Here is a 13,431-nt window from a genome sequence, read left to right on the forward strand (position 1 = left end):
GAAGTCTTGAAAAAGACTTTGTGATTTATTGATTAAAAATTGAGTAACTAAGATCAGGGCTATAAAGCAGCAGATTCTCTTACAGCAGCTGTTCAGGGTGAAGTAGAGACAACATTAGGGCAGACTGTGCCAGTCTCTATTAGAGAGAAGTGCAAAAGCTGTAAACAAGTTTGATGTCAGCTCCAAAAAAAAAAAAAAAAATGTTTGTGCAGAGCAAGAGTAAGGGGCATGATGAGTATACTTGGCACACTTTCTTTTTAAAGACGGAATAATGTGAGGACGTGGGATAATTGTCATGGTATAGTGGGAGAAGTGTGTATTAGGGACTGGGGGAACAAAAACACACACAGCTAACAGGACAGATTGGCCAGGGAGAACAGATGTGCCCGCATTGCTTGTGTGCATCTAAACAAACTGCTGGCCAAGGGCACAACATTTCGATTTCAACCCAGTTTGTAGTAACATTGCCATCTAGTGAATTAGCCTTTCGGGTTGGCCTGAATGACGACTGAATTTGAGTCAGTTTCACATTGTCTCTATGCAAATGCTGAGTAGTTCTTGCTGAAAATGTGTTTGTTTTATGTTGGCACAAACAAATTTATTTGGTCAGTTTAGAAAACAGATACACAACTGGCTTAATCATTGTGATTATTACTGTCATGATCTTCTGTTCTCAACATTTAATGTCAAATAACCAAACTAAGATAGACTCAAAGACAGAAACAAAGCAATATCAGAAAGATATATAGCTGCAAGCAGCGATTACAGGGGTTCAAGCGCTTTATGGCATTTAAGCACATATGAAAAAAGACATTATTTAGCAAGCTTGTAAGCACATAAATCAATGATTTAAATAAGCATTTTTGGCAAATCCAGGTAATTTACCATAGAAAAACATTTATGACTGTTATAGCGCCAGTTGTGGTCCGATCCCCTTAAAACTTTGCATGCTTATTTGGATTCACCTGTCACATGTGCTGAGCGGGTTTTGTGAAGTTTTGAGTTTTTGGGGGTAAATTTTGGTAGGCCCCTTTTCTAAATGACCCAGTTATAGCTCAAAGGGTAAACTTCAACATTATTTTGATAATTATGGGCCTAGAGAGTCCAGAGAATTGTACGGCAGTGGTATTGTTCCAGATTGAGCAAAAAACCTAGGACTAGTGCGCAAAAGTAGTTTTTTTTTTTTTTTTTTTTACATCTTCTCAGTTGTTTAACAAACAATTTGTTTGAGAGTATTGATTCTAGAGGCAAAGATGTCCAGAATGAGGAGTTCTATCGTAACATATGTGCGAAAGACAACGTACAATTACTTTCAGACCTTTGGGGCTGTGAGTCAAACAGACCCACTGAGTATCGTTCCATTATCCTCGTCCAACAGGTGCTCAAAATTCATCAGCCAGTGGTGGCTAGTGTTTTGAGATTCACAAATGTCCTTGTAGACACTTGTGGCACTTTGGACCAAGACTGTGCACACCGATTTTCATGTTGACAGGACAAATGGTTGGTCAGTTATAGCCGTTTATATGTTTTTTTCCCTTTTATATCGCCACCAAGTTGTCAAGCTCCGTGATTTTTGTCATGTGAATGAGCTCTTACGTAAGTGTTCTGAGTTTGGTGGAGATATCTCACTCCATTCAGGAGTTCTAGGCATGTTACTAAAAGTGGCCCTGTCCCTTTTGAACGTTTTGGTGCCTCTTTGCGACGGCAAGTTTTTTTTTGATAACTATTAATATTCACTCGGCAGAGAATCTGTATGCGCTGGTTTAGTTCCGATCGGGTGAAAAATCTAGGACTAGTTCGCAAAAGTAGGTTTTTCAAAACATCCAAAATACCCTAAAATTTCGTGATCGAATCTGATGCGTGTGCTTGTCCGGCATGATCCATAGATTTTAACAACATAAGACACTACAGCCAGTTTAGGAGTTATGAGCAATTTTGCACTTGTCAATCGGGGCAAGCCTTGGTCACGTTGTCGGCTGTGAGTATTACCATCCCTCCAAGTCTCTACAACTTTGGTCTACGGTTTGGTCTGCACAATCGGTTTTACATGGAGATCGCTGATTCGTGACCATTCCACGCTACGCGCTTGAACCCCTCCAAAAAGAACTAAACAAACAGAAACTAGAAGAAGAGACAGCAGTGACTAAACCAACAGTGAGAAAGGAAAAAGAAAAGAACTCCAGCAGCAATGCCATCAAAAAAATGACAGAACTGGCCAAAACAAAGAGAGAGAACAGCATAGGTACCTGGGTTCTATAGGCCTGAAGTTCAGCTTCCAGCTCATTGATCTTCTCCTCTCTTTTCAACAGTTGGGCTTGAGCTTCCTGTCTGCCCAGGAACTCCTCATCAAACTGAAGAGCAAAACCATATCAACAGAGATGACACACAAAAAAGAAGCACAGACAAAAACATAACCATTCCTGCTGCTGTATGAACACTTCTCAAATGTCTTTTTCTGTTAGCTTTATGGACTAAGCCAAAAAAACTAGTTAGTAAAACGAATGATAATTACACTAGTATGAAACAAAAACAAAACATCAAATTCAATTAAAGGGCTATGAAAAAAGTTACTGCATTAAATAAGCATAACATATTTTCTAAAACAGATCTAGGGCCCTATACGCACAGTTTTGTTTACTATATACTGGAGCGTGTGAGAAACTGAATTTAGTAAAAATTGGGAATTGAAAATTTGTATTTTATAGTACCTTAAACAAGCATTTTTTTGTTAAACTTTTATTAAACTGGTGTTCAACTGTGTACGTTTTATGATTTCAATTATTTAGACATGATTTTGATTAATATTTGTTAATTTAACCATTAAAAACTGTCTATAAAATTAAAATGGAAAAAAATGAAATCCAGAAAAAAATAAAAATGAGAAAAAACTGAATTTGAAAAAAAAAAAAAAAAAAAAAAAAAAATGGAATTTGGGACAAAAAAAAAAAAATGTATTTCATAGGGCCCTACAGATCTTACTGACCCCAAACAGTAATGTACTGAAAAAAATATATATACTACAAATAACCAGAGAACTAGTCCTAAAAAAATAGCTTTCTTACAAGAAATTTTCTTTTAAAAAAATGTCTGACTATAAGTAAAATTTCACATCTACACTGCATTTCCCTGAGAATATGTGTTTGTTTTTTTAATAATAAAAAAAAACAGTTAACTTTAGTATGACTAGTCGTCCATCCTAACCCAACAAGTTCAGCTAAGTTTATTTGATTGATCAAGTTAATTTCCTAGATGTAGAACCATAAACAGTGTTTTTGCTTCTTTTAAAAGTTAACTAGTTATCTGAAAAGGATGTAGTTAAAGAGCTGTGGTTTGGCATGTATAGATCTGTTGCCCTCGACCACGTACATTCCGGCCCACAATTATAAAGGAACGTTCCCAACAATCAATACAGGGGCCTTTTTAATCTCAGAATACTGTTAATTACAAATGGCTGTTTGAACGATTTCAAGTAATCTCGCCTTAATTAAAGAAAGCTAAATGGTGCGGTCGTGAATGGTCTTCAAAGGCCGCATACTTCATTAGAGGAGCCAGAGTGAGAAGAAAGAATCCGAAAACAAGGGAGGGGTGGAAGATAAAGAGAAGGGAAAAGGGCACTTGCCTTTTGAGCTAACTCTGAGGCCCTCTGTTCAAACTCCTCAGCCCTGGCTTTATCCACACACACCTCTACAGAGAAAGCATGGAGAGATTTGAAACAAAGTAAACAGACTAACCAGCTTAAATATAAAAGCATACGCACCTAACAGATGGCTGAAGTCCACATCCAGACGCTTGCGGTAGGCAAAGTCGGGATCTGTGCCGCTACGATGGAGGACGATTTGAGAGACACACTCCTCTATGATCTTAAAATACTGAGGCCTAGAGGACACAGAACAAGAGAGAATACGAAAGAGCGAGGAGAGAAGAAAAATCAATGCGTTGTATTATCTTTTTGGGAATACGGTACCACTGACTCAGGCACAAAATGAGAAAAATTGTTAAATTAACTCTAAATCCTCTGACAGTAGCGATACTGGCTTATACAAGCTATTAACTGGCGCAATGAAAATGACTGAGTCCTTTAAATCTGCAATGCTGCTCGACACTCACATAAAACAGAAAGAGAGATATAAAACGGAGAGGGATATGGAGAGAGACATAACAAAAGTGAGAAGGGACGTATGAGATACTATAGAGTGAACTCATTTAAACATTTAAAAGAAGCATTTAAAACTGCAGTCAGGCAATAGATGTGCCCAACTTCACCTGGATTATTATCTATGTTATATCTCTGTTAAATATACACTACCAGTCAAAAGTTTTTGAACAGCAAGACTTTTAATGTTTTTAAAGCCTGCATTTAATTGATACAAAGTCCAAAAAAAATTTACAATTTTGAAATATTTTTCATATTAAAATAACTGTTTTCTATTCAAATATATTTTAAAATGCTATTTATTCCTGCAATCAAAGCTAAATTTTCAGCATCATTACTCCAGTCATCATTACTTCGGTGTCACATGATCCTTCAGAAATCATTCAAATATGCTCATTTCCTGTTCAAGAACCATTTATTATTATTGTTATTATTATTATCACTATTTAAAACAGTACATTTTTTCAGGATACTTTGATGAACGGAATAATCCAAAGATCAGCATTTATATGAAATTTTGAGATTTTGTAACATTATGCACTATACAATACAAAAGCTTGAAGTTAGTAATAGAGGTCGACCGATGTATCGGTTTTGCCGATTAATCGGCACCGACAGTTGACTGGCGGAACTATTGTTATCGGCAAAAATCTATCAACTGTAGTGCATGTTTTCATGTCATTACTAAGCAATGAATTTGTTGACTAGATGCTGCATTAGTGGAGAAAGGACAGCAGTATACTTTTGCCCGTTTGGTGATCAAATAAAGTCTCGTAGACCGCCACTTGAATTGAACGCGACGCGTCCAGTTTGTGTGTTACCGGATAGCTGCGAGTTCTTCTAGACGCAGAGCTGCACTTTTGCCCCTTGTGTGACTAACATATTTTTATATTTTGATTAGATAACCACAAACGTTCTAGAATAGAAGCAGTTAAATTGTGAGACTGCACAATATCCATAATATGGATATTGTGCAGTCTCACAATTCCATTCCATATGTACATATGGAATCCATTCCATATGGATTCCATATGTATGCAATTTCAATACTGTGGCCTTTGTGTAGACATTTAAAGATGGCCATCTTTAGCTTGATTGTTGATGTAATGGAAGCACTTACAATATGAGTCCATTTGTAACATTAAGATTGATAAAAGCTGTAGAATAGAAGTATTGTTCCTTGTTAGAGTGTAATTGTAGCATTTACTGATATATTTAAAAAAAAAATTAGTTGCTTTTGTTAACATTAATGAACAATGAACTAACTGTAATGATCAATATATAATTAATATTAATATTTTTATTCATTTACAAAGTGTGGTTCAGTAGGCTTTTTTTTTTTTTCCATTCAGTATCCATTTTAAAAACTAATGGTCGATTAATCGGCATCGGCCAGTGTGGTAAAATCCAATATCGGTCGACCTCTAGTTAGTAAAACTTTCTATTCAAAGAAACCTGAAAAAAATCTACTCAGCTGTTTTCAACATAATAATAAACGTTTTTCGAGCAGCAAATCAGAATATTAGAATGATTTTTGAAGGATCAAGTGGCTGGAGTAATGTTAAAAATTCAGCTTTAAAATCACAAGAATAAATTACATTTTAAAAGACGTTCAAATAGAAAACATTATTTTTAAATAGTAAAAATATTTAAAAATTTTACTGTTTTTGCTATACTCTGAATCAAATCGACACTGGCTTGCAGTAGAGTCTTCTTTAAAAAAAACATTAAAAATCTTACTGTTCAAAAACTTTTGACTGGTAGTATATAGTCATATTTAAATTAAAAAACAAAGTAATATTTGCATGTATATTATAAACTGGGTTGACACGTTTAATAAATCTAGAATTTGATAGTTTTTTCTTTAAAAGAGTGAAAGTAGGCTTTGGAGGAGAAAGTGGAAATAATTAGGATCAGTCAGGCTGAGGTGATTATTCTGACCTTTTACAGGCATCATTTCTAAGAGGTACTGTGAAGCTGACATCCAAAATACACTATAATAATTTCTAACATTAAATTATAATTAATTGTAATTAACTCCAGTGCCATTAATCACGTTCACTAATTAATATATTTCACTACGGCACAAATAAAGTACCTAAATCACTCACGTAGTGAAATTAAGGCTTACATAAATTGGGATTATAAGTGAACATATTCTCAATTTTAGAGCGAGTCAGTGTTAAAAGTACATAACTCAACATTCCCTTACGAAATAACTGAACTTAAAAAGACAAAAAAAAAAAAAAAACATAAGCTGTGTGAAGTCATTCCATAACAAGAGCTAAACGATCACTCCTTAGCACCTCCAGTTGGCATGTGAATGCGTATATTAATGAAGTAGGTACACATTGCCTATCTGCAGTGGTTTTTAATATATCATGTATTCTACATATTAGGAGGCTGCCTTTTGATCAAGTCCAGGTTTAACACACCCCCAGCTGTGAGCTCACAGACATGAAAACTCTCTTTGAGCCGACGCCACAGATGAAAAGAGAGAGAGAGTGAGAGAGAGGGCATATAGGGAAGGGGAAGAGTAATGTGGGCATGTGTGATAAGAGGAAGATGAAAGCAGGTTCATTCTCTTTGTCGGACACTGTCATCGGATGGTTTGCGGGGGAAAGAGACCAGCAGGGCGCGTGGACTGCCCGTGCAGAATAAATAACGTTCATGGACAGAGTTTAGAAAGAAATGTTCAAGAGGTGAGAAGAGCTTACTGGGACGACTGGGGCCGTTTAATAAAAATTGACCAATTTACCAGCAGGACTTGAGGAGCAGACAGAGCAAAGTTACGTTTATTTTGGTCAGAGCAGAATTTATGCGGTCAGTTTAGAAGCAAGTAAAGAACGCTCCGGGATACTAATATTTTCAGGATTAACTGCAGGATACGACATTTAAAAAAATGCCAGGTCTTGCCTCCAGATGTATACATTATGAACTACAGTTTTAACAATTATTTGCTGATAAATACTAGTACCGTCAAACGGCCACTTGAATTGAACGCGACGCGTCCAGTTTGTGTGTTACCGGATAGCTGCGAGTTCTTCTAGACGCAGAGCTGCACTTTTGCCCCTTGTGTGACTAACATATTTTTATATTTTGATTAGATAACCACAAACGTTCTAGAATAGAAGCAGTTAAATTGTGAGACTGCACAATATCCATAATATGGATATTGTGCAGTCTCACAATTCCATTCCATATGTACATATGGAATCCATTCCATATGGATTCCATATGTATGCAATTTCAATACTGTGGCCTTTGTGTAGACATTTAAAGATGGCCATCTTTAGCTTGATTGTTGATGTAATGGAAGCACTTACAATATGAGTCCATTTGTAACATTAAGATTGATAAAAGCTGTAGAATAGAAGTATTGTTCCTTGTTAGAGTGTAATTGTAGCATTTACTGATATATTTAAAAAAAAAATTAGTTGCTTTTGTTAACATTAATGAACAATGAACTAACTGTAATGATCAATATATAATTAATATTAATATTTTTATTCATTTACAAAGTGTGGTTCAGTAGGCTTTTTTTTTTTTTTTTTCCATTCAGTATCCATTTTAAAAACTAATGGTCGATTAATCGGCATCGGCCAGTGTGGTAAAATCCAATATCGGTCGACCTCTAGTTAGTAAAACTTTCTATTCAAAGAAACCTGAAAAAAATCTACTCAGCTGTTTTCAACATAATAATAAACGTTTTTCGAGCAGCAAATCAGAATATTAGAATGATTTTTGAAGGATCAAGTGGCTGGAGTAATGTTAAAAATTCAGCTTTAAAATCACAAGAATAAATTACATTTTAAAAGACGTTCAAATAGAAAACATTATTTTTAAATAGTAAAAATATTTAAAAATTTTACTGTTTTTGCTATACTCTGAATCAAATCGACACTGGCTTGCAGTAGAGTCTTCTTTAAAAAAAACATTAAAAATCTTACTGTTCAAAAACTTTTGACTGGTAGTATATAGTCATATTTAAATTAAAAAACAAAGTAATATTTGCATGTATATTATAAACTGGGTTGACACGTTTAATAAATCTAGAATTTGATAGTTTTTTCTTTAAAAGAGTGAAAGTAGGCTTTGGAGGAGAAAGTGGAAATAATTAGGATCAGTCAGGCTGAGGTGATTATTCTGACCTTTTACAGGCATCATTTCTAAGAGGTACTGTGAAGCTGACATCCAAAATACACTATAATAATTTCTAACATTAAATTATAATTAATTGTAATTAACTCCAGTGCCATTAATCACGTTCACTAATTAATATATTTCACTACGGCACAAATAAAGTACCTAAATCACTCACGTAGTGAAATTAAGGCTTACATAAATTGGGATTATAAGTGAACATATTCTCAATTTTAGAGCGAGTCAGTGTTAAAAGTACATAACTCAACATTCCCTTACGAAATAACTGAACTTAAAAACAAAAAAAAAAAAAAAAAAAAAAAAAAAAAAAAAAAAAAACATAAGCTGTGTGAAGTCATTCCATAACAAGAGCTAAACGATCACTCCTTAGCACCTCCAGTTGGCATGTGAATGCGTATATTAATGAAGTAGGTACACATTGCCTATCTGCAGTGGTTTTTAATATATCATGTATTCTACATATTAGGAGGCTGCCTTTTGATCAAGTCCAGGTTTAACACACCCCCAGCTGTGAGCTCACAGACATGAAAACTCTCTTTGAGCCGACGCCACAGATGAAAAGAGAGAGAGAGTGAGAGAGAGGGCATATAGGGAAGGGGAAGAGTAATGTGGGCATGTGTGATAAGAGGAAGATGAAAGCAGGTTCATTCTCTTTGTCGGACACTGTCATCGGATGGTTTGCGGGGGAAAGAGACCAGCAGGGCGCGTGGACTGCCCGTGCAGAATAAATAACGTTCATGGACAGAGTTTAGAAAGAAATGTTCAAGAGGTGAGAAGAGCTTACTGGGACGACTGGGGCCGTTTAATAAAAATTGACCAATTTACCAGCAGGACTTGAGGAGCAGACAGAGCAAAGTTACGTTTATTTTGGTCAGAGCAGAATTTATGCGGTCAGTTTAGAAGCAAGTAAAGAACGCTCCGGGATACTAATATTTTCAGGATTAACTGCAGGATACGACATTTAAAAAAATGCCAGGTCTTGCCTCCAGATGTATACATTATGAACTACAGTTTTAACAATTATTTGCTGATAAATACTAGTACCGTCAAACGGTTAAATCGCAGTTAATTGCATCCAAAATAAAAGTTTTTGTTTACATAATACATAATGGTGTATACTGTGTATATTTATTGTGTATATATAAATACACACACACACACACGTATTCATGTATTTACATCATGTATTTCATATAATGATATTATATATAATTTTTAACATATAAAATAACATTGTTTTTAAATATATACATGCATGTGTGTGTATTTATATATACATAATAAATGTACACAGTATACAACCATATATTATGTAAACAAACTTATTATGGATGCGATTAATCGCGATTAATCGTTTGACAGCATTAAAAATCAAATCTACCAGTGGGATTCCACTGCTAAAATTAACATTCATGGGGCTAAATATGTTATTTGGGTCATTTCAACCTGCGGACATTAAAAACAACCCGTGGCAACAGTGTTAAAGCAGCCCAATTTCACGGGAAACCGCAGACTTGGCAACACTGCATATGATAGTAATCAAATTCTCAATTATAATCGATTCTCATTTTTATGAAACAATATTGATTTTTAAATCCCAAGAATCAGTTGATGAACAGAACATTTTAGCATGTCTCCCATTTAATAAATCACAATAAGCTTTGTGCTTTGTTACTTTTGATATAAAACCAAGTGTCAGATTTCAAATTCTGTCCATTTTATTACAATATTCAAACAGTGACAGATCTGTGAAATGACAGATCGCTGTACTGTGAACTGAACGTCCCTTCCGATTTAATACCAGTTTCAGTACAAAATAAACAAAGGGATGTCCAAAGGTATGTTAGAGAGTATAAGTAAATAGGGCTGTCAAACGATTAATCGCGATTAATTGCATACAAAATAAAAGTTTGAGTTTGCCTAATATATGTGTGTGTACTTTGTGTAATTATGATGTATATATGTATATATGTGATGTAAACACATTAATGTATACATATATATATATATATATATATACACGTGAATTTGTGTGTATTTATATATACATAATAATTACACACAGTACACACACATATATTAGGCAAACTCAAACTTTTATTTTGTATGCGATTAATCGCGATTAATCGTTTGACAGCCCTATAAGTAAAAGAGTACAACTTTTCAAAATCCGTTTTTGCCTCAAGCAATCGCTCATTGTTTCATCTGTACAAAGACGTCAATATAACTAGCTTGTAAACAATGTCACGTAACGTCACGTTTACCTCCGAAAAAACATATTCGGTGTCCTTAAAATTGTTAGTCAGCTAGGAAAATTATCTGGAGAGTTACATTTTGCTAAACATATGCACCATATAACATTCATTATCATTTTTAATGTTCTTCAATGTTTCATTTCTCAGGTTTTTATGGCAGCCAAAAATGTTTATATTTCAAAAACGAAGTAGAAATATAATTATGTAATTGTAATTTTATTATTATTAAAACTTGACTGTGTAATTTAAGCATTTTTATACAAATAACTTTCTATATTATAGTAATGTAGTACCAACTGACTCTCATGTATATTTTACAGTATTAGTTGAAAGATTTTTTTCCTTGAGAAATTTGGAATGTACTGTACCCGATGTATATCCAAAATAATCAATATCGAATCGGAAATCAAACCGCAAGCTTGTGAATCAGAATCGAATCAAATCTAGAAATTTGTGTCAAAACCCAGCCTTACAGGAGAAGTCCACTTCCAAAACAAAGATTCACATATAATGTACTCAACCCCTTGTCATCCAAGATGTTCATGTCTTAAAGAAATTTCAGGAAAACATTTCAGCATTTTTCAGTTTCGCTAGATAAGACCCTTCTTCCTCGGCTGGGATTGTTTACAACCGCATTTGAGGTTGTTTGAAGCCCCATTTAAACTGCGTTTTGGAAGTTCAAAATCGGGGCACCATATCAGTTCATTATATGAAGAAAAAAATGCAGAAATGTTTTCCTCAAAAAACAATTTCTTTACAACTGAAGAAAGAAAGACATGAACATCTTGGATAACAAGGGGGTGAGTACATTATATGTGAATCTTTGTTTTGGAAGTGGACTTCTCCTTTAAGACATACAGATAAATAAATAGAACAAAGGAGAGACAAAACGAAAGACAGATATAACTATGGACAGATAAAACGATTGAAATAGTGAACGAACTAAACGACGGAGTAAGCTGCAATCCACAGAGCGAACAAACAATCAATAGAGCGAAAGATAGAAGGTATGGCAGAAAATATAGATAGATATCTCTCTAACTATAACGGGCGCTACTTTTCTCCTGTACCGGCGCTCAGCAGATGGTCTCTATCTTTACACCTCTATTTCCCTTTGCACTTCTCTCTTCTGTCAAAGCTGTTATTCTTAACACAATACAGCTCACTGGTTAAAGAGCTTGAAAAGCTGTTCTCCAACACACAACACACTGAGTCATTAGCGAGACCTTAACGCCGGGAGATGTATGCCGTTGCATCACTGGCACTAATTAGTCAGAAATTAATAAAAACCTCAGACTAGGTTTGAAAGGGAGGAGAGGCGGCATTTTCATGAATACGAGATGAATATAACGTGACTTGTAAGGGCCAGAAAAGGTTTTGAAAGACATTTTCTTTTTCCTTGGGTTTATGAAAGGTTCTTGTGCGTACAATACCAATTCAAAAGTTCAAACACACCTACTCATTCTTTAATATCATATGAAAATGCCTAAATTAGTCAAAATAAAAGCAAAAAGAAACAGAGGCACGGGAATGACGTAGTAATTAATTAAAATGTTTAACATGCCAAAACGTTTTAAAGTGTGGCCACTTGCTGGGTCAACTTTAAAATAAAATAAACTAAAATAACCCTCACCGTGTGAAATAGTCGTTCCTGATCAGCAGTAGGTGCTGCATTATGGAAAGAAAATGGCTCTCGGCGCTTGTGTCCTTCACAGAGCAGTATAACACATTAAAGACATCTCCAATATCAGTACGCACTGTGTTAAGGAGCAATCAAACAACTCACAAAATAAAAGCAACAAATGGAAACATACACACTGTTTATACATGCAGTGTAGTCTAAAAGAACTATTGACTAGCCTCGTCACAGCATGAGACTTGTAAAACACGACTAATGAAAGCAAATGATTCGGGATGATTTATGGTTATGATTAAATCTCAGAAAACAACATCAATGCATTCAGCACATGGTTTCTGAAGATATTATTACAGTCTGCATATGACCAACATAGAGTTGTTGGAGGTCCTCTAAGGATCAAAGAACGAGTGGGAGAAAGAAAGAAAAGATGACACAGGGGAGGGAGAGTTTTCTGAGGGGCGTTTAAGTGTGGACAGAATAGCAAATGAAATTGCATGCATCTCAGCGTCAGAAGGATATTCTAGTTCACTCCTGATGTCCTCCAGGCGATGGGAGAACTCAATCATGTCCTCCTCCTTGTGCTCCTCAAAGACCTTCAGCTGGATATCCAGAGCATCGTTTTTCACAGTGTTCAAGCTCTGCACAGTGTGAAGGGCAAGGGGAAAAAAAGAGAAGAAAAGAAGAAATTAAATGAACCATGACACAGAAAACATGATATTCCTTGGTCTTTTGAAATAAAGACTTTGATGTACTATGTAGACATACAACTCAAAGTTCTCTGTTTAGTCCATCCAAACTAGTGCTGAAAACCAGAGTTGCCAGGTTTTCACAAAAATCAAAACAACCCCAATAACGTAATATTTAGCGCCTGGAATTCTAATTTTACCAGAGGAATCCCGCTACAAAAAAAAAATTGTATTTTACACCCCTCGAAACGCGTTTGGGCTACTGTTGGGCTAGTTTTGAGTAGAAATTGGGTGGGTTTTGTTGTGAAAACCTGGCAACCCTGGCCATGTTTAACACAAAACAAGACTCTAGAACAGAAGGTAAAGGCTAGTATGGCAACATCACTTCATAAAGTTAGTATACTACCTTCAGAACCGCATTTATATGGGTCATTCTATAATTGTTGGTACATCTCATGTCTGTAAAGTATATTTTTAATATATTTTCATCAGTATAAAGCTCTAAAGCTTAATTTTTGTAGTACATAGTAATTC

General features: G+C 35.1%; 1 protein-coding gene across 1 annotated transcript in view; it reads right to left on the reverse strand.

Annotated features, from left to right (window-relative positions):
* The window catches only part of diaph3 (diaphanous-related formin 3), a 352,867-nt gene that overhangs the window by 216,565 nt on the left and 122,871 nt on the right, over positions 1–13,431 (reverse strand). Inside the window, exons 11-15 of the mRNA XM_051123390.1 lie at positions 12,731–12,849; positions 12,206–12,322; positions 3,758–3,876; positions 3,620–3,684; positions 2,247–2,351 (exon numbers count right to left, since the gene is read on the reverse strand). Of these exons, the coding sequence (XP_050979347.1) occupies positions 2,247–2,351; positions 3,620–3,684; positions 3,758–3,876; positions 12,206–12,322; positions 12,731–12,849 (525 nt within the window). The remainder of the gene's footprint in view (positions 1–2,246; positions 2,352–3,619; positions 3,685–3,757; positions 3,877–12,205; positions 12,323–12,730; positions 12,850–13,431) is intronic.

The sequence above is a fragment of the Labeo rohita genome, chromosome 11, assembly GCF_022985175.1.
Source record: "Labeo rohita strain BAU-BD-2019 chromosome 11, IGBB_LRoh.1.0, whole genome shotgun sequence".
Taxonomy (NCBI): Eukaryota; Metazoa; Chordata; class Actinopteri; order Cypriniformes; family Cyprinidae; genus Labeo; species Labeo rohita.